Raw genomic sequence first — 27,422 nt, 5'->3', positions numbered from 1 at the left:
ATAGAACAGCCTAGCCTGATGAATGGAACTCTAAGAAGAGGCACTTAATGGGGCAGGAGACAGTGTCTTACCTGGTGTGGAGGTCACAGCGGTTGCTACTGAAGCTGCAGATGAACAAAAATAACAAGGCAGCAAGAAGACACCCATATCAGGCATACATGTTTGTAAGATACAGGAGACGTAAAGGTGGCCATCCTAGATCAGTATGACCTGTCTTGTCTTCTTGCTTTCCAGACAGGGGCTATGGCAGGACATCCCTAGATCCTCCATTGCCTCTAGGCCACCCCTCCACTCCTTGGGTCTCCATTCCTCTTGCCCACCCTTTACTTCTCCCCTCAGAGAAGGTGGACATTACCTACTCAGAGGGCAACAACCATTGGTCCAAGTTTCTCCCAATATGGGCTAGTCTCACAAAGATTCTGTAATTGGAAGCATTCCTTTGCCTGGTCTTCTCTCCTCTCCTCACATGGTTGGAAGACAGTGACAGAGGAAAGGGCGAGCTCTATAGACCAGAGCTTTCTCTAGGTGGGCTGTCCCAAGACCCAGACTGAGGGTAAGGAGGGGGTGGCAGGTCCATTCGCCTCTTGTACTAAGAGTTGCCCTCCAACCAAACCTTCTCAGTAATAAAGGCCATATTTTGGTATTGACTCTGGTGTTTTATTTAATTCTTTAGCACTTAGAGTAGGGGAGAGCACCCTCTTTATTGTCCTCCTCATAAATAAACCTCTAACACTCTATTTGTAAAACTATTCACCCCAAAGTCACATCAGGAACTCCTCAGATAATTGCAACCAGCATCACTCAAGATTATCGTACAAGACTAAAGTTACTTGTTACCGTGGTTGACTCTGTATCCCTCAATATCTTGGCACAGAGCCTGGCACGTGACCATCCTCATCGAATGCTGGATGAATGTCTGAGGAGGATCAATCAAAGCCATGGCTTGACTCCCCACCATCTTGCCAACACCCACACTGTGGTTGGTCTCCAGGAGAAACTCCCACCATGGGCAGTTGACGATAGACCACCAGTCAGTCCAGTGAGCGACTTATTTTTGAGTTTGGGAATTGGCTGAACTATTTTCCCTTGGCCCATGCATTTAGCTGGGCTGCCCAGAATTCATTCACCATCAGGGGGTACAGAGGTGGCCTATGTGAGTCAGGTCAGTATAAACATATTTAACAATTCTAAAGAATAAAATAACTTGATTGGGACATAAACAATTGCATAATGAGCTCCCTGGAAAATCAAATAAGATAATTTATAGCAAGTAAGATGGATAGAGCCCACAATAACATAAAAATTACCTGTTGAGGTGGTTACAGTAATACTAAAAGATTCTGGAAATGAGAAAAGGCAATTGGTCAAAACCTGCTAAATGGCAAAAATACTTGTTTTATAGTTAACTCGTTTTCTTCTCTCCATCCCTGGAGCATAGAAATCAAAGACTTCATTTATTTAATCAACAGCTTTTGATTCATCAATCTCCTCTATGGCAGACACTGTGTTAGATGCTGGAGTCAAACAATAAAGACAGCAAGACAGGGCTCCTGTTCTGTCAAAGTGCAGCTGTGACCAGCGCTATGAAGGAGAGATATGTGATGCTCTGAGAACCTATGACAGGTGATCTCACCTGGCCAGTGAGTTCCCCTCTCTGTCTTCCTGAGAGGCACCACCACCACCTCATGCCTGGCACAGGGTCTGGCCCAGACTGGGCACTCCACTCAAAGACTGTGACAACCTGACACTCCTTCCCTCCGCACCCCACCCCCCCAAAGCTGTCTTGGTTTTGGCCCTGGTGACATGGCGCAGGCAGTCTTGTTGACCCTACATTTGCAGAGGGCAGAGGGCATTACCAGGTGAAGAAGTCACTTCTGCTGAAGTAGAAATTATGCCTAAATAGGAAACACAAACAGGAAAACCAGTCAATCGATGAGAAAGTTTTTATGCATTTTCTAGTTCTACACAATTCTGCCTTTCCTAAGATCTCTTCTACCTGGTTTTGTTGTTGGAAAAATTCAAGTGTGAGGACTAGTCATTTCCCAACCTCCTGAATAAAAGTTAAGGCACCCAAAGCAAAACATGAACTGTTATAAATAAAAACTTTCCTGAAATGGAGCACATTTCCCTGCCCTGTCCTTTTATTTTAATTTTTTTAAAGATTTTATTTATTTATTTGACAGAGAGAGACACAGTGAGAGAGGGAACAAAAGCAGGGGGAGTGGGAGAGGGAGAAGCAGGCTTCCCGCTGAGCAGGGAGCCTGATGCGGGGCTGCCCTGTCCTTTTAAACAGAAGACATAGTCCACCCTGCATGATTCAGGCTCATGGGGAAGAAACCACTGTGACTCAGGGCTGTCATACAGGGGTACCTCAAAGGATGTTGAGGTTAGTGGGGACTTTGGGTCCATATCGGAATATTTAGAAAGTCTGGTGACATTTACTGGGTTTCTGAACACTTCTCTGGCTATCAGATGATCTGTTAGCATTTCCTGCAGTTGCCACTGTGGCTGTCGTATGAGCATCTCTTCTCCTTCCCCAGTTTGTTGTCTTTCATAATATACAGTCAGTGGGGAGACCAGATAGCCAGTTGTTACTCGTGTGTAAGAAGTAAAAACAACAGGCTCTGTGAATACTTTCATGTGAGCTTGAATGTTGGGACCTAAACTTGGCTGTGTAAAGGCCCTCGGTGTCTATTTCTGGATTCGAGTCTATTTTCCAAAGAATTGATTCAGCCAAGCGACCCCTGGACAAATAGTATAAGTGTACTATCTAGGTAGAATTTCAACACAGCAATAACCCCTAAAGACAGGGAGAGGACAAATCAGCAGAAAAGTTGTTGCCAGTTCCAAGGACCAAATCTGTGGCTGCAGTGGAGTCAGGAACTGTCAAAACAAGCACAATTCAAGGAAATTTTAATTAAATACGTTCCTTGTCCAACAAGTTCATTGGTAAATAATATTTTTTTTAAAAAAATCACCCTGTTTACAAATTCTGCCCCAACGGTGTTCATATTTGATTATGCTCTGTTCCTCTTTGATTTTCCTGTTCTCTGTATCATTGAGCTAAGGGAAATAAATAATGAGGAAAGTGGTATTTAGGTTTGGGACCCAAGAGACCTGGGTTCTAGTCTCTGCTCTTTGTGTAACCAAGTATATGACTTTGGACAAGTCCCTTTGCATCTCTCAGCTTCCTCTGCTGTATCTGAAGGGCTAGTCCATGGACTAGCAGCATCTGCATCACCTTGTTAGAAATGCAAACCCTCAGGACCCACCCCAGAACTACCGAATCAGAGTCTGCATTTCAAAAGATCTCCAGGTGGGGCACCTGGGTAGCTCAGTCTGTTAAACCTTTGACTCTTGGTTTCCGCTCAGGTCATGATCTCAGCATCGTGAGATCCAGCTGTGAGTCGGGCTCTGCTCTCAATGGGGAGTCTGCTTGAGATTCTCTCTCCCTCTCCCTCTGCTCCTCCCACTCATGCTCTCTGCTCTCTCTCTCTTCCTCTAAAATAAATAAATACCCAGTAGTGCAATTGCTGGGTCGTAGGATAGCTCTATTTTTAAATTTTTGAGGAACCTCCACACTGTTTTCCAAAGTGGCTGTACCAACTTGCATTCCCACCAACAGTGTAAGAGGGTTCCCCTTTCTCCACAACCTTTCCAACATTTGTTGTTTCTCTCCCTGTCCATTTTTGCCATTCTAACTGGTGTAAGGTGGTATCTCAATGTGGTTTTGATTTGAATTTCCCTGATGGCTAATGATGATGAACATTTTTTCATGTGTCTGTTAGCCATTTGTATGTCTTCTTCAGAGAAGTGTCTTTTCAGCCAAGATGTCCATCGACAGATGAATGGATAAAGAAGATGTGGTATATATATACAATGGAATATTATGCAGCCATCAAAAGGAATGAGATCTTGCCATTTGCAATGACTTGGATGGAACTGGAGGGTATTATGCTGAGCGAAATAAGTCAGTCAGAGAAAGACATGTATCATATGACCTCACTGATATGAGGAATTCTTTTTTTTTTTTTTAAAGATTTTATTTATTTATTTGAGAGAGAGACTGAGAGAGAGAGAGCATGAGAGGGGGGAGGGTCGGGAGGGTCAGAGGGAGAAGCAGACTCCCCGCTGAGCAGGGAGTCCGATGCGGGACTCGATCCAGGGACTCCAGGATCATGACCTGAGCCGAAGGCAGTCGCTTAACCACTGAGCCACCCAGGCGCCCTGATATGAGGAATTCTTAATCTCAGGAAACAAACTAAGGGTTGCTGGAGTGGGGGTTGGGGTGGGAGGGATGGGTGGCTGGGTGATAGACACTGGGGAGGGCATGTGCTATGGTGAGTGCTGTGAATTGTGCAAGACTGTTGAATCACAGATCTGTACCTCTGAAACATATAATACATTATATGTTAAGGAAAAAAAAAAGAAGAAGATAGCAGGAGAGGAAGAATGAAGGGGGGAAATCGGAGGGCAAGACGAACCATGAGAGACGATGGACTCTGAAAAACAAACTGAGGGTTCTAGAGGGGAGGGGGGCGGGAGAATGGGTTAGCCTGGTGATGGGTATTAAAGAGGGCACATTCTGCATGCAGCACTGGGTGTTATGCACAAACAATGAATCATGGAACACTACATCAAAAACTAATGATGTAATGTATGGTGATTAACATAACAATAAAAAAATTTAAAAAAATTAAAAAAATAAAACAAAAAATAAAAAAATAAAAAAAACAGAGAAGTGTCTTTTCATATCTTCTGCCCACTTTTTGACTTGATTATTTGTTTTTTGGGTGTTGAGTTTGAGAAGTTCTTTATAGATCTTGGATACCAGCCCTTTATCTGTAGTGTCATTTGCAAATATCTTCTCCCATTCTCTGGGTTGCCTCTTTGTTTTGTTGACTGTTTCCTTTGCTGTGCAGAAGTTTTTTATCTTGATGAACACAGATGTAGTGAAAAGAAGGGCCATATGCACCCCAATGTTCATAGCAGCAATGTCCGCAATAGCCAAACTGTGGAAAGAGCCGAGATGCCCTTCAACAGATGAATGGATAAAAAAGATGTGGTCCATATATACAATGGAATATTACTCAGCCATTAGAAAGGATGATATCCAACTTTTACAACATGGATGGGACTGGAGGAGATTATGCTAAGTGAAATAAGTCAAGCAGAGAAAGTCAATTATCATATGGTTTCACTTATCTGTGGAACATAAGGAATAGCATGGAGGACATTAGGAGAAGGAAGGGAAAAATGAGGGGGGGGAATTGGAGGGAGAGATGAACCATGAGAGACTATGGACCTGAGAAACAAACAGGGTTCTAGAGGGGAGCGGGGAGGGGGGATTGGTTAGCCCGGTGATGGGTATTAAGGAGGGCACGTACTGCATGGAGCACTGGGTGTTATACGAAAACAATGGATCGTGGATCACCACATCAAAAACCAATGATGTATTGTATGGTGACTAACATAACATAATAAAATTTAAAAAAAAAAATAAATCTTTAAAAAAAAAAAAATCTCCAGGTGATTTATTTGAACATTGATGTTTGGGAGGCACCAAGCATCCAAATGGAGATGCCTCTAGCCCTAGAAATAATTGGCACAGGCCAGGAAGAAACCAGACAGCAATGCCCATGTAAAGGGTCCCTTTTCTGCTCAACCCCAGACAATTGGTGCCTTGACAAAATTCATGCTAGCACTTCCTATCCTCTGGATTCTCCAAAAGAGCTTGAAATCTGGACTTTTATATGAAATTGCTCATTTGTAAAATGTGGTATTAAAAGAAAATTAAACATTGCATAGGCAAAACTCTATTTAGTCTGAATCAAAACCTCTCCCTGCGTTGAAACTGGCCCAATGGGCTGCCTGTTTGTGATTTCAGATCTGAACAGTCTCTAAGGTTTCTTGCAAATCTTGAAAAAAAATGTTATACGGTGATGGTGCCATATTGAACTTGACCTTGCCCGAGAGAGCTAGCAGTTGATTCTCACAAATCCAACCACGAAGAGACAAATTGATTTCATTGTCTGATTTTCTTAGAGGTCAGTTTCTCCCAAGCCTGGCAGAGGGCTCTGAGATTTTGGAAAAATGGACCAAGAACTACTTTCATGAGTGTTTACTGTCGGAGAAAACTTGACTTGAATTGATTTGTTTTGAGATGGTATTTCTCCAACTTACTTAGCCATATATTGATCAACTCAAGCCCTAGGATGGTCCCCAAAGTCCCCAAGAGGGAAGTTTACAAAAAGACACATGTGTTGCTTAAATCAGAGCCAAGTCGGACTCAGCAGACATTAGCTCACACATCCCTTAGTGGTGTGACCACCAAGCTCCTGTGACCGTGTGCTTGCACTGGTGTGTGCCACCTAATCTCCAGGACAAGCTTCCTTATCCTGTTCTACAGATGAAGAAAGGAGGCTCTGGGAGGTAAGGGAACTTGCCCACTGTCACCCAATTGGTTAAGGCTAGAGCCAGAATATAAGCCAAGATTCTTGGGCTCCAAATTCTGTGATGCTGCATTTCTACTATAAAAGTTTCAGTGGTCAAAGAAATTTGAGAAACACTGGGTCAAGCCAAGTGTTAAAAAAGATCCTTTACCACAGGTCTTGTCCGAGACTTTAATGGACTAACAGACTGTGAATCTTCAAGACAAAGATATGGTATTTCCCCAACTTATTTAGTCATGTAAATTATATCTAAAAATTTGCATTTGACTGGGTTGATGTACTGTGTTGTGAAACACACATGGGAGATGTGCTACTCTACTATTTTCTGAAAATGCAGATTACAGGGATAACTTTGCCCATGATGCCCAAAGTCCTGTGCTGTTAAAAAAATGAACTCATTGAATTCCCAAATGTGTGAATCTGAAGGAGGCTCATGTCACTATAACTTGATCTCAGAGACCTGCAGGTACACCAAGGGCCAAGGGTGCACACTGGGCAAATGATGTCTCCATACAGAAGGGATGTAAGCCCTATCTGTCCAAGTTACTAAGCATCCAATGAATATGTGAGAACCTTATATTAGTTTGATATGAGCTTGATATTTAGTTTCTGGTGATGTATAAACTTTAACCCTAACCATATGCAAGACCATCCGGCCATCTATGATATATACAAAGCAAGAACGAAAATAAAATTATCAGGGGAAGTGGTCATTTCTGTGGCTGATGCTGAAATTGTAAAACAAAAACAAAACCAAAATAAGAGAAAATCCAGACAAAAATCCCACCCATGAACAGAAAATTTAGAAGATACCTTTTTACTTAAAACATTTATGCTCCAGATGTACTAAAATTAGACACAAAAATGACTTCTGAAATGTGAAATTACAAATAAGAAAGGCCTCTTGGATGAGATTGAATTGGAGCTAGGGCTTTGTGAAGGTGGAGGTGAGAATCATCATTGGTTGTGAGGACAGTATCATCTCCCTGCATGAGTCAGAATGGTTGTTTCTCTGATGCTGTGCAGAGCAAATATTTCCTAGGGTTGAAAAGTATAGAAATCTTTCTAATTCTGACCTTAGGTTTCCAACACTGATTGCTCATTTTCACCAACCTAACATCTAGTTTACACCATAGCACCAAGGTCTGACTACGAAAGGAGAGTGACTCCTCAACATAATCAAGCATACTATGACTCCTGATTCAATGTTACCTTTGTGAATGACCTATTGTGGTTAAAATGCACAAATGATCCTGACCCCTCGCCCTGGTAAGGAAGCCCAATGAGGGCAGGATTGTCATCTGTTGTGCTCACTTCTATGTCTCCACGTAGAGTTGTGCCTGGCGCAGGGAAAGAGCTCAAGAACTGTTATATAAATGGATGTATTCACTGAATCCTACCATTCTTGTCTTTGCTCTATAAAATTAAGATAAGCCGGGCAGTGGGTATTTTCATTTCATCTGACCTGCTTTTGTAATCCTACTTGTTTGGCAGCCCGAGATAACGTGTATGTGGGCTGAATTAAAAAAAGGAGAAAGGGAAACCATCTCAAACCACTGAGGCCCCAAGGCCTCACTGATGGTTTCACAAAGGGTCTAGGTGAGAGGGACTGGGTTTTGTTCATGGAACTCTCCAAAGCAGCACCACAAAGGCACTTTTAAGGCTCAAAACATAATTTTAAGCCAAAGACTAGGCAGAGCAATTACGCCAGTGGGTGGGTAACAGGGAATCTGGTAAATCCTTGACGAGGGCAGAGACTGAGGGCTCTAAAGTGAACTCCTGAGTGTAGGTTCAAGCACTGGGTAGGTCAGCAAATTAAGAGGGGCTAAGAAGGACCCGGAGGCTTCTTGGAGCCAAAGTTGAGAACGGACAGTAAGCAGGTGTTTGGAGGACCCCGAGGGGACATGAGCTTCCTCACATTCATTTCCAGGTCCCCCTCGCCTACCCCCAGAGCCATGGCTCTGGCAACGTCAGGAGAAAGTCAAAAGAGTGAGTCCTTGAGCCAATGACCCCGGCATCCTCACGGTGCTCACAGTTGTGGATATGCAAGCCCGGGTGCCTAGCATGGCCTCATTGCCCCGGGACTGCACATCGTCCAGGAGGATGCTCCCCACACCCTCCCCAAAGCGGCCATTCCCCAGGGCTCCAATGCCCTCCCTGCAGTCCAGCTGCCGGCACATGACGTGGGCCACACTGGTGGCCCAGAGGTCATCCCACACGGTCCCCCACCTGCTGTTGTGGTATACCTTCAGCCAACTTGATGATGGGCAAGTCTGGGGAAGACTCAGGGTTGCTACCAGAACAGAATTGGCTCTTGTGGCAAGTAATTCCTAATAGGACTTTTCTGCAGTTTTTACCATAGCCAACCCTGAAGTCCAGTACTCTACCATCTCTCCCTTCCTCTTTCCAAGCCCCATAGGGACAAGTTAAATTAGTGCTTACAAATGTAGCAACTGGTTTTTCCAGGCTAGCTCTGATTTCAGATACTTCATTCCTTCATTCCTTATCTTTGCATTTGAAATAGGATAATTGCAAAGGTAAAGATAGATACTGATTTTAGAACTGGGTCATTAAATTGCTAAGCAACGGCATGGAAATGGGTCAAATTCAACCTTTCATTATTTTCTTTAGGCCAAACTCATACACTGGCCCAGATTCACAGTTGGATAAATTTTAGAAGCAGAGACTAGACCAGGAGCCAGCCCTGCTTGCAACCTCTCCCTCTGTGTCCGGCCCAAATAACCCGCAGGCACTGACATTCCTGGCTGTAGCCTCAGGGAATCCACTAGAAAGAGTCAATAGCTAGCAAGCCCTGAAAGAAGCAGTAAAAGGGTTACGACTGTAGGATCTGTTTCTGTTGGTTCTGGGACAGCTTCCGTAGCTGAAAGAGATAACCCAAGGCCCTCATGTTAGCGCAGGTGCACATTTGCAACACACTCGCGGGCACACCAGCTGAGTGGTGTGTGAACCCACATCTGTGCCAGTGTGCGGGTTCAGGATGGCCTGGCAGAGGCAACTGTATTTCTAAGACTAACTTTCCCCCAACTGGTGAGACCCCGGCTTATGGACACTAATCGGAAACATCTATCTGAGCTTTTCCAGGGAGGAGCCATCGATAGCCACTCAGACCTGAAGCTACAAAATAGGTCAGATGAGCATCTGATGCCGTTTTGATTCAGTCTCATTGAGAGACACCATGACTTGTTTGTAGCACCAAAGGCTCACTCTATGGATTAAAAAAACTACCCAACGGGGCACCTGGGTGGCTCAGTCGGTTGCGCGTTTGCCTTCGGCTCAGGTCCTGATCCCAGGGTCCCTGGATCGAGTCCCGCATTGGGCCCCCTGCTCAGCGGGGAGTCTGCTTCTCCCTCTTCCCCTCCCCCCTGCTTGTGTGCACTCTCTCTCTCACTCTCACTCCCTCTCTCAAATAAAAAACAAAAAACAAACAAAAAAACTACCCAACAACAGGGTGGGATAGAGCTATCCTCACCTCGTCTGCATCTTTACCCATCTGGGGACCTTGTCTCCTGGAACCCTCTGAGGAGGGGGTGGCTCTGGGCCGTGGGGTGGGGGGTCACAGACGTTTGCTGCATACACCAGTTACTAGCAAAAGGTAACCAAGCAGGGTTTTTAAATGTTCATTCAGCTTTTTTGAACGGTTGCATAAAACTGTCCCTAATGGGAAGAAAATCCCCACTTGGGCAATCAGCGAATCAGGAGAGCATTCATATGTAGCTCTCTCTGAGAAATACCTTCATGAGAAATTTGTGGGATTGACACACATCGGAAAATCATTCCTGGAAATTAGAAACCGTCGGGAGCAGGGGCGCAACTTCCTGTTCTCCGGGCACGTTTTTGCTCTTCGTTTCTCTGCTCTTCTTAGGAGCAGGGGAAGAGGCTGTGATACCGGGCACACCTGAGGCTGGCGTGACCAGTGTCCTGGGTTAGCTGAATCTGAGCGGGTTCCCGGGACAGGGGACTTCCAGCGTTACAACTGGGAAAATTCCAGGCAAACGGGACCGGCTGTTTTCAGGACCTGGAAGCCCAAGCCTTTCAGGGTTGGCCTGCCTGGCAGGTCCGGCTCTGCTGCTTGCGGAGGGAACCCGGGCTCGGGGAGAGTTCAGGTACCTGAGCACACGGCCCCGGCATCCTCATGGTGTCCGCAGTTATGGACCGACAGGCCGAGGTGGTGGCACTGCCCCAGGCTGCTCTCGTTGCCCGTGCAGCACACTCGTCCAGGAAGATGGGGCCCGAGCCGCCACCAAACAGACTGCCCCTCGGGGCCGCCAGGGCCGGCCCGCAGCTCAGCTGCCAGCACACCACCTGCGCGGCGGGCAGGCCCCAGAAGTGGTCACACACCGCCCCCCAGGTGCCGTCGTAGAGGATCTCCACGCGGCCCTCGCACCTGCTCCTCCCGGCCGCCAGCCGCACCACGGGCAGATCTGCAGGAGCCAAGGGCAGAGAGGCTTGAGAAGGTTCCCGCGACTCTCCAGCATTTCCAGCTAGAGAAGTCTACCCCAGCCTGCAGCCCGCTGTCCGCGGTCCGGGCAGCCTGTGTCCACCGGCAAGTGATAGCTGCAGAGGAGACCATAGGACTGCTTCTGGTTTCTGAAATTTAGCGCAAACTCTACAGCGTTTTACCCTCACTGGGGCCGTTTCTTTATGGGAATCCGGGCCTCATGGTGACTTGGCAGAAGACACACTTGAAAACAGCTTTCTGCTTTCTTCCTGTCTGGGGTGTCATTTTGTCTTTCTCCAAAAATTCAAAGCCATTCAGCAGAATGCTTGAAGTTCAGACTTTACATTTCTTACGCAGGCCTCTCGAAGAATGTTATGGAGTTCTCAGAACAAAATTAATTTCACCTTACTTGAATTTAAAAAGGATGAAGTATTTATTGGAGGATGAGGGAGAAGGTTGGGGCTGGGAAAGAGAGCAGAGGAAGAGGGGGTGTCGCTCCTATAAGAAGGTAAGGTGCCGACTGAGTGAAATTTGCCCTTGAACCAAAAGCAGATGAGGTTGGTTCTCAGATTCTGAGCCTCAGGGATTGGGCTGGGTCATGGGGTCCCCTTAGAGAAGGGCCTCCAAGAGCACTGTGTGGGCCAGGGCCTTCCTACGGGCCTTTCAGTGATGCCACTGAGGATGGGTGGGTGGCTGGCTCTCCCTGAAAAGGTCCCCGTGCGGGGACAACCCACCATCTCACCAGCTTGCCTCTGATGAGCACAGCTTTTATTCCCTACAGCACCAGGGCCAGGAAAATTACGTTGGCTACATTTCTGTTGGCCACAAATGTCAGCCTAGGAAAAGAAGTTATAAAATGTAAGAATGGAAAAGATACCTATTGGATGGAAAACAGGTGGCTGTTCCCCAGGAGCTGAAGAAACTGTACATGTGAAAAAGAAAACAGTCACCATAAGGACATTCCAAATCAACAATGCAATTGCATAATCTTCTCAATACCATCTGCCTCACATGCATGAGTTTTCCTTTAAACAACCCCCATCTAATCTCTAATCGAATAGTTAGCATTTAAAATGTGATGGTAGCTCACACATGTGTACATACTATTCTGGTGAAGAGTAAGACAATAAAAGACATAAAGTGGCTGTTGGGTTTGTGAGGGTTTGGCCCCATCGGCCCAGAGAGCTTCTCAGAACCACCAAGTTCAGCCGCAGCATCCAGGGGCCCAGGTGGGGTTGCAGGTAGAGTCTGGAAATGTCTGCCACCAGGCCTGCCTGCCCCCAGAGCCTCCCGTCTTCTCTGGCCTGCCACCACCTCTGTGGCACAAGCCACCACTTCGGGTCAGGAGCCGGGGTCTCAGTCCTGCTGACTCGCAGATCTCCTATATGGGGAGGATAACTTCAAACCTGCTAACACCCAGAACGGCTTTTCCCCTGGGGGCAGAGTAGAGCCCCTTGGGAATGGGAGACAGCTCCAGGTCTCCACCTTCTGGGAAAGGTCTGGAGCTAAGAGCATTGTCAGGGAAAGTGGAGGGTGCTAAGGGAGACCCAGTGTGGGGGCCCCAGCACTAGATGGCTCATCACCAATCAGCAGATAAAATGGAGGTGAACTCACAGATCCCTGGATGCCCAGCAGCTGCAGAATCTGCTGAGATAAAGGAAGATATGAGGGTGGTTTAATTATAGAAACAGAGTGGGGCACCTGCGGGTGCAGCCTGATAAGCATCTAACTTTGGTTTCGGCTCAGGTCCTGATCTCAGGGTCGTAAGATCGAGCCCCACATCAGGCTCCATGCTGAGGGTGGAGTCTGCTTGAGATTCTTTCTCCCTCTGCGCCCTCCCAAATTAATTAATTAAGTAATTAATTAATTAAATCTTTAAAAAAATAATAGAAATGACGGTGGTTGAGTGGTTCAAAGATCATTGTCTCAATTTAAACTCGACTCAGCAAGCCCGTATAAACAGTTGTTCTTACACCTCTAGGACTGTCCCACCTGCATTTTTACAGCCCGGCCCAAACCTCTGAGACAGTGATTCTGAAAGAATTTGCCTTAGGAACTAAAATACCACCACCAACAAAATAGTTAACGCGTTGTTCATTTACACTGTGTCATATGCTTGACTAAGGGTTCATGTGGGATGTCTTGTTTCATCCTCCCGACAACTTTGTAAGTATTTTACTTACTTACTTACTTACTTACTTACAGTAAGTAATTACTGATTATTTTCTAGACCTTTAGAGTCACTCAAGTTGAATGGGGTCCTCCCATATCTTAAGCAGCAGGCAACTTTTCCAGAGTGAAAACGGAAATCTGTCCTGGACATGGGGAAGCTTTAAAGTGCAGAGACGCTGCTTACAGGGTTTGTTGGATTTTTCCTGAGAAGCTAACATGCACATACCACTTCGGGTGTGTGTGTGTGTGTGTGTGTGTAAAATATTCTCTGTGTGCCCTTGCACACATTGGTCAACTGACCACAGCGTAGCTTCCATCAGTGTTGTTCTCAGGCTCAGGTACCACCACATATGTGTGGATGCTCCTGGGAGCATACAGGGTGGTCATTCCAGGCCGCCCCTCATGTTCAAAGGGCAGGGTTGCAGAAGGGAACAGAAACCGGGTATGCTCAGAACACAGCCAAGGACAGCTCATGGTGGGAGTGGAGGGGGGAGATTTGGGGTGAGCGGGCCACCCTCAGCCCTCCAGACCAGTCCCCAGAAGCTGTTCGTGCATCTCATAGCTTCTTGCCGCTCACCTTCCAACCACAGATTTTCCAGGCGAGCCCAGGCATCCTGAGCCCTGCCCCCAACAGCTGCCCCTGTGTGCCCACCTGAGGCTGCGGAGGCGTGTTTGCAGCGGGGACACTTCCTCCCACAGCAGTCATGCTGCAGCGTTTCTGAGCTAAAACTCGAGTCAGGGAAGGCAGCTGAGGGGAGAGGAACGGCTTACCTGCTGATGTGGGTACCTCTGTCGGCTTCGGGAAAGATGCTAAGGACAGAGTGAAACACAAAAGAACAGGATACAACATCTTAAGTGTCAAACATATTTAACTCTCAGTTAACTGTTGGCGGGCCCTCCGCCTTGTGGGTTATGTACAGTTTCTGATTCTAGATCGATTCCCTTCCCCAGTCCTCGCTTGGTGGGGGCGCACCTCTCATCGCCCAGCTAGCTGGTGTGTGCCCCGGGAGGACGCAACTGATGCACATTCCAGAAAATCAGAGTATGGTGGTTGATAGATTTTTTTTAAGCAGATAGATTTTAAAGAAAGTATTCTTTGGGCATCCCTGCTGTTCAGTATAACCTACTTTGGTGCTTCCTTTGAGGGTTTGGGGTCATTCCTTTTTTTCTAACTCCCCTGCATATTGTATTTACTCTTAAAGATTCTGCCACAAACAGGCTGCTGACCTAATTCAAAATGTGACAATTATTGAGCCGGTCACAGAATCAGGGAAAGACCAAGTTACATGTTCAGCTTCTTCATTCTTTGTAATTGTGGTCAGGTAGAAAGTAGTACATGCAGAGATGAATCCTTGCAGTGCTTGGAAGGAGCTGGCTTCCTCTAAATAGTGTGCCCCACACGGCGGGTACTGCTCCACCCCCTCCACACAGAGAGAGCACTGAGTCCCAGCATGGCTTTAGGAGGTAAGTGCTATTCTCCTCCTCATCATCCTTATCTACAGGAGGAGGCACGAGGCGGTTCAGAGATTTATTCAAGCTCCCACAGTTCCTAACTGATGAAGCCAGGATAACAGATCCAGGGCATTTGGCCCCCAAACCGCTGCCCTACTGCCCAGAGTGACTTTGCCAAGATAAGTTACAGTTACTCAAAAGAGAATAATCGAAATTACCTGAAGTTGGGTAACTCATAGCAGCTGATGGTGTTGAGTAAGGCAGAGAGCCTAGGAGAGACATAAATCAAAAGGTGAACATATGTCATGTCCCTTCATTCTTCTCAAACCCGAGAGGTTGATCTGCTTATTTGAAACAGAAAGGTCCATGTCTTGTTCTGGGGAGAAATTGCACCCAATCTGGGCATGTGAGAATGGCCCTGAGTTGCCGTGATTACAACCACTAGGTGTCCTGGGTCACTGGGTTCATTTTTGTCCAGCTGCTGGACATTGGCAGTGTCTCCCCCCGACCCCCAACTGGCCACAGTGATGGTTGCCTTATGTAGAGTGCTTATCTTTCCAGTTGGTTTGGTTTTGTAATTCTTCCAGGGTGTGTGGATCTTGCCTCCCAGAGCAAGTGTCAGTTTGCAAAGTGCAGAACTATGTTTGTGTCAAGGACACACACCGGCAGCGTCAGTGCCTGGAGGGAGCCCAAGGGCCAGGGTGAAGGTGAACTCGGTCCCCATCGCTTCCCACCCACCTCGCGTGGCTCTGTCCAGGGTTCTGGTTCCACACCTCCCTGCTCCTTCGGCCCCCAGCCACGTCCTCAGATGTCCTATTCAGCAGGTGGCTTCCACTCCTGCTTTGCTTCAACACTGACTCTGCCCCTTGACTTCTCTCTTATCCTCTCAGAAGCTCCTAGTACCCCCACCCCTGCTTGCTCTTCCAACCTCTGGTCATTGTTTGGCCAGGTCTAGCTGATAAACAACTTTGCCTCTTCCCAGCCAAACCCAGAAGGATGCAGAGAGAAATGGGGGCTTTTGAATTCATTTGCAGAAACTCAACTGGGATAAAACTGAGGAATAACAGCCCTGGGCTGGGGCCTGGGTTCCCAGCTCTGTGACTTTAAGAGCCATCTCTGTGTCACCTGGGCAACAAGGGGGATGAACCAAAGAGATGTTTCCCAGAGGCATGGCTCATCGCTGGTAGGACGCGATGTAATTTGAGATGGTGCATCTTCTCTTTTAAGAGTTACATATTTATAAAGCATTACAATTTAAAATTTTAAACTGAGTTCCATCCTGCTTGAGGACATTTTCAGATATGCATGGGCATGAGTTGTTCAGATTAGACAGTTCATTGTGTAATTTTTCAACGTTTTGACGTTGCTTTATTGCCACTGCGTCTGGTGGTATGTATTGTCTATTTTTGGTCAGTGATCCTGGCTGTCCAAGTATGGTGGGGATATAGAACTTCCTTGTAAAATGATTTCCTGAAAATGAAAGAAGAAGAGGCCACGTAAAAGAAAGTATTGGGGAAAGCAGAGTGTGGGGGGGGGGGGAGGAAACCCTGCGGGGGCGTCCGAGTGTCTGAGGCTGGGTCCCCCCTGCTCTGAGTACAGTTGGGAACGCCATTTCGCCCGCCCGCTTGGGTCGGAATGAGACCCACCTGAGCAGATGACGCTAGCACCTTCGTGGCGGCCGCAGCTGTGGGAGAACCAGCCACCGTGCAGGCATTGCCACAGCCTGGCCTCTGTCCCCACACACTCCACGTCGTCCAGGGCAATGGGGCCCAGGCCTCGGCGGAAACGTGCCCTGCCGGGGGCCGACACCACCCCGCCACACGACAGCTGCCCGCACACCACCTGGGCGTCACGCAGGTCCCAGCGGTCATCACACACTGTCCCCCAGGTGCTGTTGTAGCGCAGCTCCATGCGGCCCTCACACCGGTGGCCGCCGCCGGCCAGCCTGAGGGCCACATCTGGGGAAGGCAGACACGCCCGGGTCACGCTCTGGGCGCTGCCCCTTTGCCCCTGCCTTCGAGGAAGGGCCTGGGCCTCTCCTGGGAGTTGACCAGCTTTCGAGGGCTCTCCTCCCACGTGCGGAGAGAGCCACTGAGGGAGGGCTAGAGTGGGCCGTAAAGGGTACTTTGGGTTCCATCTCTTACATCTGTGTGATTTTCTGAGGGGTCTTTCTAAAAGCTTTTCCCCAGACAGGATTGTCTACTTGGCAGAGGCAAAAGGAGGCCCCGGAAAGCCCAGCGTGGGGTGGGCAGCACGAGGCGTGCTGACTGGTTGTGGCCGCTCTTGGTGGGCAACATCTTGAAGCAGGTGCAAAGAGACTACACGCATGTGTTGAATGAAACAGGCTCAGAGGCAGCACCAGGCGAGACCCTTCCTTGGCACCGTGTGATGAGCTTTGATATCGGAAGATGTGCGTGTTGCTCCGTGACCCACAAGTGGGTGTTCCACCATTTCCCCCAATCAGATCTCGGGGGTAAACGAGGGAGGGGGGGACCCCTGCCCATCCCTGGTGCCCGGTCAGAGTCGGCCACCCACCCTCACTTTCATCACCAGGCAGGGCCAGGACCAAAACAACCAAAGGACCTACCGGTATTGTTCTCGTCTTGCACAACAGACTCATAGGATGCATAAAAGCCCGTGTTGGTGAGGATAGCATCACTGTGGAAGACCACCATCAAGCGATTTGAGGAGGAGGTGAATATTGGGATTGTACCAGAACAGAACCTTCCCAGAGAAAAAGATTCACTCTGCGGGCCGTCGAAGACTTCAATGAAGTCGTATGGACAGCCGTAGAAGTTTTCCAACCTGTGAAGTAACGATATCACTCAGACTCCGTCCGCTGGGACTTTTCCTTCACCAAGCACTGCACAGATGGGTTCAGGAAGGGAGGGTTCTGGAAGAGCCACCTGAAACCCACATCTTTTCACACAGATTGGAAGGAAATATGACCCTGCTGACAGGCAGTATGTAACTTCCTGTTTATAAAAACCTTCCAGGGGCGCCTGGGTGGCTCAGTTGGTTAAGTGTCTGCCTTCGGCCCAGGTCATGATCCCAGGGTCCTGGGATCGAGCCCCACATCGGGCTCCTGGCTCAGCAGGGAGCCTGCTTCTCCCTCTCCCTCTGCCTCTCTCCCTGCTCATGCTCTCTCTCTCTGTCTCAAATGAATAAATAAAAAACAAATAAAAAAAAATAAAAACCTTCCAATTTGTAAAGTTTCCATGTAATTGCATTTCCTGGACATGCATTATAAGCACAGAGAACAGAATTTAAGTGGTATGGACAGGTATTTGGTGAAAAGTAAAATTTTCTCCCACCCCTGACTAGTCCCTCTGGCTTCATTCTACTTCTTGGAAGCAGCTACTATGAACAGTTTCCTTTTGTTTCCTTCCAGGCATCTGGCACAGATGTCAGCTGCTGCCCTGTTGTCCGAGGCTTTCCTGTAGACCATTCCATGGCCATACCCCTGGGTGTGTGATGGATCCCCTACTGATGGGCAATTAGACTGTTTCTAATCTAGTGCTCCTACAAGAAGGCTGCCATGATTATCCTCAGTGCATGAGACTTTGTCAGTAGACTCATCTTCTGGAACTAGAATTGCTGCATTAAAAGACTTGTGCCTTTAAAATTTTGATCAGTGTTACCCAACGGGCCTCCAAGGCCTTCCTCACTTTGGAGAGTTAACTATGGAAGGTGGCTTTTATTTATTTGTTTGTTTGTTTGTTTATTGGTGGGCGTAGGGGCGGTGGGCAGGATAACTGTGTTTATAAAACTGAGCAGAGTGGGAGATAGTTACTCACTTCACCACTTCAAATGTGAGCTTGACACGAGCCCTGGCGTCCACGTGTATGTCCCAGGCGCACACCACATTTACAGGGTATTTTTTAGGATACCAAGGGCTGGAGAAGGAGCCCGAATTATCTGTGAGCAAACCGCCACAGGGGAAGTTTTCATCTGCAAGAAAGGGCAAGAAACCCCATCAGAAGGAGGTGCTGACCCGTGCTGGTGTTTTCTGAGGGGTCAGAGGGCATGGGGAGCAGGAATGAGTTCTCTCCAGGGCTGCTTTGCCTGATAACAAAAAAGTTGGCTTTGGGGACCCCTCTGAGTTTTTGACGCTGTTCTCTGTCAGATAAGAGCATTACACCTGTCCTGTCGAGCTTACAGGGCTTCGTGAGGAGAAATGACCGTGCCATACGGTTGACAGGGCTTTCTGGATCCACATGCATAGACAGGGCTGAGCACGTGTTTTCATGGAAAGACACAAGGACAAGGCAAGCCTAAGCGTCCTTTCTCAGGACACGTCACCGGCCAGTTGTGTTGGCAGATTCCTCGTATTACATACAAATCCCAGCTGAAGTCAGCACCAACGTCCCGTAAAGCATCCGTTTTATGGCTGAAATATTGGATTTGGTGTGGAATTTAAGTTAAAGTCTCCTCTGTGCTGCAGCTTCTTATGTATAAGTGGAAGAGAGCATCATCTAGCTGCTGGAAGCGCTAACACTGCAGATAAGGCGAATCTAAAACCACGCGAAGGGTTTAAGTAAAGCTGACACACCTGTAGTGGGGCTGTCACCAGCCGAGTCTGTGAAAATATGCAGAGGAAAAAATGATACTGTGAGCAAGGACTTTTATCCACATATTCCTCTAAAACACTCAAAAATATTGACACTCAAAGCTGTGACTTCTCTGGACAGAGATGACTGGCCCTTTAAGAGTTGGGACGCCCGCCCACTAAATGTGCAGCTAGGAGTGCTTTGATAGAGCTTGTTGAGGGCTGACCTGCGGTTCCCATTTCCTTGCTTTCCACGGCTTCCGTGGCATGACCATCCCTGCAAGCAGCTAGCCCTCTATCACGGCAGGTGCCAACTCATGGCATCCCTGGGGCCCAGACACGACATCGCTGGTGAACCTGAATGCTACCCGCCCTCTCCCCGCCCTCCGCAGACCCCCAGCCCCACCAATATGTCAGCACTAGTGGGCTGTGTCGCTCTGGTTCCTTAGCAACAGAAGGTTTATGCTGTCAACTGTGCCCCGGTTACAGGATTAACGAGTAGCCAGGACCACAGATAATCACTCGGAGGCCTGGCAGCCGCTGAGATGCACTGAAGAGCAACAGTACCTGTTGGTCCTACTTTCGGACTGCCATCGACACCTACTCAAAGACCAAAAGAAAGAATGAGTAAGACAGTCATGTGATTCACAAAAGAAAATCAGGTCTTTTTTTTTTTTTTTTTTTAAGGAGCAAACATATTTTTTGTGGACAGTTGGGAGCGTAGTGGCAAAACCTATCAGTGCTGGTTAAAGATTGGCAGCCTACGTCAGGGCCCACTGGGTGCGGGGGCACAATCTGCTTTTCAGCCTCATGATATTTCATCTAATTGCTGGAAATAGTAAAATTGAAAGCAAATAAAAAATATGGTATTTATTTACTTTTGCTCAGTTATGGGCCTGGAGGAGCTTCAGTAACTGAGCCAAGCTCAGTCCTTTCATACAGTATCTTGGAGGTGATACTGAGCAGAGTATGGGCCAGTGTGTGATCTTGGATATGCTTTTGTTGCGTTATCAATAAGATGAGAACGTAACAGTTTCTTTTATTAGAGACTGTGAAGGTCAAATGAGAGTGTGAATGCACTGGTTTCAGCATGGAGCCTGGCACATGCTAAGCCCTCCTGGGACACGAGCTACTACTCCTACTCGGGGGAGAGCGGACCGTCACCAACACCGCGGCATGTCTACCCAGGAATAGGGTGTCTGATCATACAAACCCTCCATCTAATTATCACAACTTTTAAGCGGGTGGGGGGGGGGACCTTGAACATTTTACAGGCACACTAATTTAAGAAAAGGAAAACCAACTCTTAAACAAACAGACTTAAAAAGATGGCTTGAAGCCCTGGATTCCTTTCTGAGTAATTACCTGCTGGCATTGACCTCTCCCTTCCCAGAGGCTGCTGATAGGCAAGACTCTCTACGAGGGGTGCCGCACCCTGTGGGGGCTCACCTGAGCAGATGGCGCCGGCATCCTCCTGGTGCCCGCAGTTGTGGGAGAACCACCCATTGTGCATGCATTGCCACACCTTGGCTTCGTTCCCTGTGCACTGAACATCATCCAGCATGATGCGGCCAGTGCCTCCAGCAAAGTAGCTCTGAGCTGGGGCTGACAAGGCCTTGCCACAGCCGAGCTGCTGGCACACCACCCTGGCGTCTGTCATGTCCCAGCTGTCATCACACAGAGTGCCCCAGGTGCCATTGTAGAAGACCTCCACCCGGCCCTCACACCTGTGACTGCCGTTCACCAGTCTCAGCGATGCACCTGCGGGACAGGAAGACAGAGGCTTCTGAGCCATGGCGCTGTCTCCAAAACTCTAGGACCTTCTGCAGTTACAGAATGCCCAGCACCTGGGCACACTTTTTCCATGTTAGGCTATTGGACTCCAGGTAGGGTGGCCTTATGTCCTGATTTGCTTAGGATAATACTGATTTACAACTGTTGTAGATCAAGTAATGCCTCTTGATTATTTTAGAGTCCCTTTTAAACCCTCAAAAGTATCCTGATTAGAGAATAAATTGCGTGGTCACCCAAGCATAATCCACTGAGAGCTCTAGAATGTTCCCCATGTCCTGCTGCAGAATATAAGAGGTCTGTTCTGGATGGCTTTTGTATGGAATTCAGCTGGAGTCAGGTGGGATGGTAGTTGTAGTTTGAGGTAGGTTTGTTGCAGAAGGATTTGCCCTACTGCATCTTCCCTTCCTTTGGAAAAGGGAGACCCTCATTCAGGTCCTCCATCTATACACACAGTCAATGCAAGGTATGTGATTCAGCCATCTGTTTCTTTAGCCAGGATGTTTTGATGGTAGAAAATGACAGCAAGTGGCAGAGCAGGGTGAGGGGTCAGCTGGGGGCTGTTACTGTCAGAGTGGACATCACTCAGGATGTCTAAATTAATGATGGTGGACTCTGTGGGTCAGATTTAGAAAGCATCTCCTCTCATAAAGGGAAAGGACACAAATTAGATCTAACTTCCCTCCAAGGTATATATCAGGATACCCACCATTTTCCCTTTCCTCTTGCTGAATGGCATTGTACAGAGCATAAAACCCTGTGTTCGTGATCATGGCATCACTTCTGAACACCACAGTCATGACGTTTGAAGAGGAGAGGAACGTGAGCTCTGTCCCAGCACAAAATCTGCCCATGGAGAGTGAGGCAACTAGCCGTCCATCGAACACTTCAATAAAGTCATAAGGGCACCCATAGATGTCCTCTAACCTGAGGAGGTAAAGGCACAGTAAATCTCCCCAAGGAAATCTGCAGAAATGCCTTAAATAAAATCATCATTTGCATCGAATCCAGCCAGAAACTGCAATCATCGCTGTTGCCTCCTTCCAGTCACGCGTCCTGCTCGTGGCCTTGACCCCTTACATGTTGCCTGAATTTGCCCTTCTGTGCTTCCCTCCGGGCACTGGCCCCGGTGAGTCAGCCTTTCTCTGTGTCTCACCGGCTCTAATTCAGCGGCCCCCTTCTGGTCTCTTGGCTTTTGGTCTTTCCCACCATCTTCCTCTCCACCCTGAGTGTATCTAGAATGTCCCCTGACTCTTCATTCAAACTCTGCTACTCCCTGGGGTGGGGGCAAGCATCCATTAGGGTCTCATTGAGTAAAACACTCAATGGGATCTGGGGCAGGGAGAAATGGCGCCTTCTGTCAAAACTCCCAGGGCTTGCTGAGTAGGACCCTTCCTTCCCATGCCCCAAACTGCCTGGTTCCAACCTGGATGATCAGAGAAGCTGTCCCTGACCATCCTACCAAACGCTGTCCTACCCACTCCGTTCTCTATCCTATTACCATATGTGTATAAATACTTTTCTTCATAGCACATATCAACTTATCACTAATGACAAATATCCATTGAGTTACTGGTTTATTCAAGTACTATTTGCCTCTCCATCTAGAATGTAAACTCCACAAGGACAGAGATCTCTCTGTCTTGTTTGGCACCAGAAATCCATTCCTAGACCGGGGCCTGCACAGAAAGTGGGCTCAATAAATATACTTTAAAGAATATCAACATTATTGGGGCTGTGGGAATGCACGCTGGTGCAGCCACTCTGGAAAACAGTATGGAGGTTCCTCAAAAAGTTGAAAATAGAGCTACCCTACTTCCCAGCAATTGCACCACTGGGTATTTACCCCAAAGACACAAATGTAGGGATCCGAAGGGACACATGCACCCCAATGTTTATAGCAGCAATGTCCACAATAGCCAAACTGTGGAAAGAGCCAAGATGTCCATCGACAGATGAATGGATAAAGAAGAAGTGGTATATAAATACAATGGAATATTATGCAGCCATCAAAAGGAATGAGATCTTGCCATTTGCAACGACGTGGATGGAACTGGAGGGTATTACGTTGAGCGAAATAAGTCAATCAGAGAAAGACATGTATCATATGACCTCACTGATATGAGGATTTTTGAGAAACAAGATAGAGGATCATAGGTGAAGGGAGGGAAAAATGAAACAAGACAAAACCAGAGAGGGAGACAAACCATAAGAGACTCTTAATCTCAGGAAACAAACTGAGGGTTGCTGGAGTGGAGGGGGGTGGGAAGGATGGGGTGGCTGGGTGATGGACATTGGGGAGGGTATGTGCTATGGTGAGCGCTGTGAATTGTGTAAGACTGATGAATCACAGGCCTGTACCCCCGAAACTAATAATACATTATATGTTAATAATAATAATAAAAAAGAATATCAGCATTAATCTAACATGATAAAAATAGGAGGTATGCACTTTGGCATTTAAACAGGAGTAAGTGGCCCTTGAAGGAATGCACTGTAAGTGCTCATTGTGTCATACGTACACAACAGACATAATTACTCTTGTGCATGTGTACAAATTTACAGAATTTGAAAATCTGTTTATTGCAGAACACATCTGTTACAATGAAGTAAGAGCCAAGTACCTCAAAACAACCCATTTTTTTTGTGAGAGAGAGAGAGAGAGAGAGAGAGAGAGCTAGTGGAGGGAAGGGGCAAAGGCAGAGGGGGAGAGAGAATTCCAAGCAGACACCCCGCTGAGCATGGAGCCCAACGCAGGGCTTGATCTCAGGACCCTGAGATCACGACCTGAGCTGAAATCAAGAGTCAGATGCTCAACTGACTGAGCCACCCAGGTGTCCCACAGCCTATTTTTAAAGTAAGAAAAAAAGATTACATTTATCTATAGTGTGACTGTAACAGGGGACACTGCCATCTGAGAAATCATTTCATTGGAAGACAGGACACCCTTGACTTAGCAAGAATGAAATAGCATATTTCAAATATGGATATAATTTTTGCAGATCAAGTGTGAAGGGAGTTTCCAAAGAAGCTGAAATAGAAAGAAAACCCCCCAAAAGAAGCAAGCTTCAAGCAGGGGTTCTCAGTCTCAGCGCTATCCACATTTGGGGCTGGAGAATTCTTTGCTGTGGGGGGCTGTCCTGGGAACCACAGGACACTTAGCCGTGTCCCTGGCCTCCACCCGCTATGGGATAGTGGTACTCCACGCCCCCGACTGGACATAAAAAGTGCCTCCAGGCATAGCCAAGTGTCCTGTGGGGTCTGTCATTGCCAGCTGAGCCTCCCTGGGGCAAAATAATTAACTTCATGTTCTGAGACACGAAAGGCAAATTATCAATAAATCTAGACTTAGAAACATCAAAACCTGGAAGTCAGGAACTAAGCTCTGGCTGTAGGCAACTCAGGAAGCAGCTCCTTGACTTGTATACTCTGAAATTATAGTAGGAAATTTATGTTGGGACAGTCACCTTGAGATTGCAGGGAGAGTGGGTCAGTACAGCTGTTTGGAGTAACCATCTTCCAGAAGTGATAAAACGACACCCTGTGCCCCCAAATCATAGAACTGTGACTTTCATAGATTTGAATATATCGTACCAAATCTGCTCACCTTGGTTTCAGTGAATGCATGGGTGTGGAATGAATGAATGAATGAAAAATACATTTTGCTCACAATATACAATGCTGCCTGATATTAGTTTCTCTTCTCCCCATTTGAGAGGAATTTTGTCCATCAGGTAAAATTAATCAGATCCATCCCTTACTCCACTGCTGGCCCATTTCCCCTTTGAAGGCAGCATTTAACCATTCAGCTCCTTGATTCCCAAAACTGATGAACACGGGTAGAAACAGTGGTGGAGGTCTGGCACAGACTGAACAATGTCAGGAAGAGAGAACGACCCAGATGGGACCCGGTGTAGAAAGATGAAACCAGGTTAAACATTATCAGGAAAAGCAATTATTTTCATTAAAAAGCGACTCTGGTATATGTATATGCATATATAAATATGTATGCATATAAATATGCATTAAAATAGGATAAATTCCTTTAAAAATGAGTATGGGTGGAGAAAGAAGTAGGAATGAATGAATGGAGCTGTTTTATCTGTGGAAGAAAACTCTTGTAGGGGCATGAGAGACATTCTTGGAGGGAAGAGGAAGCAGACTTATTTTGTGCAGCATCAGAGGGAAGAATGAAGCTGAGAAAATGGGAATGAAGAAGAACCCGTTTGGGTTCAGCCCAAGGAAGATGCAATGTCCCCGATGTAGCTGGCTGAGAGTGGAGGGGTGAGGCTTTCTTGTGTGTGACCCTAGCTGAGGCACCCTTGGTGGCCTGATGTTAGGGATGCTCATGGGGTATTTGGGATATTCTCCAACTGCATAGGAAGTTGAGCTCAATGATTCTACATCTCCCAAGCTCAGATGACCAGACGAATTTTCACCTACAATGTGAAAGGATGTGTCACTCGGTGCTGAAGGCTGAAAGTTTGTGTCTTCTCAAAACTCATATGTTGAAACCTAACCCCCAACAGGATGGTATTAGAAGGTGGGACTTTTGGGAAGAGATTAGGCTATGAGGACAGAACATTCACCACAGGATTAATGGCCTTACAAAGATTCCTGAAAAAGCTCCCTTGTCTCTTCTATCAGGTAAGACTATTGTGAAAATATGACCACCTCTGAGCCAGGAAGCAGGCCCTCACCAGACCCTGAATCTTGATCTCGGACTTTCCAGCCCCCAGGACTGTGAGAAATAAATTTCTGTTGTTTATGAAGCTACCCAGTTTGTGATATTTTTGTTACAGCTGCCAAGTTGACTAGGTACGTGGAAAGGCCACCTCCTTGAGGAAAGCGTGGATTCCAGTCTAATTTGGCCTTTGAAGTAGAAAAAGGCAAAGCTGCTTACTTCAGGCTTGGGATCGCCAGTTCTATGTGGAACTTCTCAGCCACATGTATCACCCAGATACACTCCACGTCAGTGGGGTAGTTCGTTGGATACCAAGGACTGGAGAAGGAGCCCAAGAGGCCTGAAATTACTCCCCCACAAGAGTTACTTCTTCCTGTGGGCAGACAAGAGACCACTGGTTGGCTTCTTCAGGCATGTACCTTGTCTTTTCCTAGGAGTAAAATCCAGAATTCCATCAAGATCAACAGGGAATCACAAAATGGGAAGGGATCATGGTGGTTTAGGCATCGTTGTAGCTTGGCTGGTGTGTGATTGTACCCCTGAGAGGGAATGAGGGGGAAGAAAAGATGTGTGACTGGTTCCAGGGTGGGACCCTAAGATTGTAGGCAAGAGTGGAAATGGGATGGGACATATATGTGACAGGTGTGGGGTGTCTAGCTGATATCTCATTAATGCTCTGCCCAGCTTCCTGTCATGCAAACCAGCTCAATTCAGATGTAGATGATCCATCCATCTGTGAGGGCTCCATCCCACCAATTCCTTCCCCTCAGGCAGCCAGGACAGGCAGACATCTATTCTGCTTTTATGAATTATCAGAGTGATTCCACCCTTTACAGGTTATACTTTCAATGAAAGAGAGTTACCTCGTGGCGTAGGCCCACCTTGCGGTGTAGGCCCTTGAGGGATGGGACCTGCAAAAAACAAAACCAAAGAAAATCAGGAAAGAGCTCAGCATTGCAAAAGCATCGTATAGTTACATACAAATGAATGAACCTGTTACTACCCTTGAGTCTTGATACGTGGTGTGGGCTCCCTCATTTCTCTTTTCTCTCCTAATGTGGGATGTGGTCTCTCCCCTTCTTTCAGTGTTTCACCAAGAAATCACAGACAACGCACAGCTACGTGACTTGTTTCTCTTCTGCCTTAGGATCCACCAACCCCAGGCCTATCCTGAGATCGATCAGTCACGAGGCATCACCCACAGTAACATCACTGCGCTTATGAGCGCACACCACTGCAGAGCATGCAGAAAGGCATAGGGACAAGGGACAAAAACCAGACAGCCGAGAGCCTGGGTGGGAAAGGCAGGTGGGACAAGCGTTCCATTGGGGTCGACGGGCCCCAGTGGGGAGCTTCCTCCTTTCCTGTGTCCTTTCGGCTTTGATTTCTGTGAGGCATATATTTCTATATTCTAGATGTATCCTTAGGCACCATTGCCTGGAAGGTCAAGGGCAGGGCAGGTTTTGAAAGCCTGTCCAATGGAAAGCTGGTGCTTGTCAGAGTTTCACACCAGGGATTCGTGGGCATGGAGTTTGAAGCAAATGGGTCAGATGCATTCGAGAAATCCCTTGTCTCCATGGTCCTTCTCCTTGGGCAGCACTGACACAAACCGCTGAGCAGTGAGAGCCTATGGCACCTGGGCCTCTCAGTCCTTCGCCAGGAAGGGTGCTGGACAGCGGCAGAGTAAGTTTTCTCTGACCTCAAGTTGTCTCAGAAGCAATTCCCTTTTGGGGCGCTGGGTGGTGCAGTCGGTCAAGCAGCTGACCCTTGGTTTTGGCTCAGGTAGGGATCTCAGGGTTGCGATCTCCGGGTGGTGAGATCAAGCCCCACGTCTGGCTCCATGTTCAGCGAGGAGTCAGCTTA

At 47.4% G+C, this 27,422-nt stretch overlaps 1 protein-coding gene and 1 long non-coding RNA gene across 2 annotated transcripts in view; both read right to left on the bottom strand.

Annotated features, from left to right (window-relative positions):
- Nucleotides 1-19,092: 19,092 nt before the first annotated feature.
- LOC110592691 lies at nt 19,093-20,578 on the bottom strand. Its single transcript, XR_002481121.1, has 3 exons — nt 20,534-20,578; nt 19,652-19,684; nt 19,093-19,114 (listed from the first exon to the last, which is right to left on the bottom strand). It is a non-coding gene; the product is annotated as an uncharacterized LOC110592691 (long non-coding RNA).
- A 5,196-nt stretch (nt 20,579-25,774) lies between these two features.
- The window catches only part of LOC110592739 (putative DMBT1-like protein), a 40,985-nt gene continuing 39,337 nt past the window's right edge, over nt 25,775-27,422 (bottom strand). The window contains 1 exon segment of the mRNA XM_044916227.1: nt 25,775-25,928. Within this exon segment, the coding sequence (XP_044772162.1) occupies nt 25,775-25,928 (154 nt within the window).

The sequence above is a fragment of the Neomonachus schauinslandi genome, chromosome 6 (genome assembly GCF_002201575.2).
Source record: "Neomonachus schauinslandi chromosome 6, ASM220157v2, whole genome shotgun sequence".
In the NCBI taxonomy this organism is placed as follows: Eukaryota; Metazoa; Chordata; class Mammalia; order Carnivora; family Phocidae; genus Neomonachus; species Neomonachus schauinslandi.
Note: the sequence above shows the minus strand (reverse complement) of the source record. Positions and strands in the feature narration are given on the sequence as shown.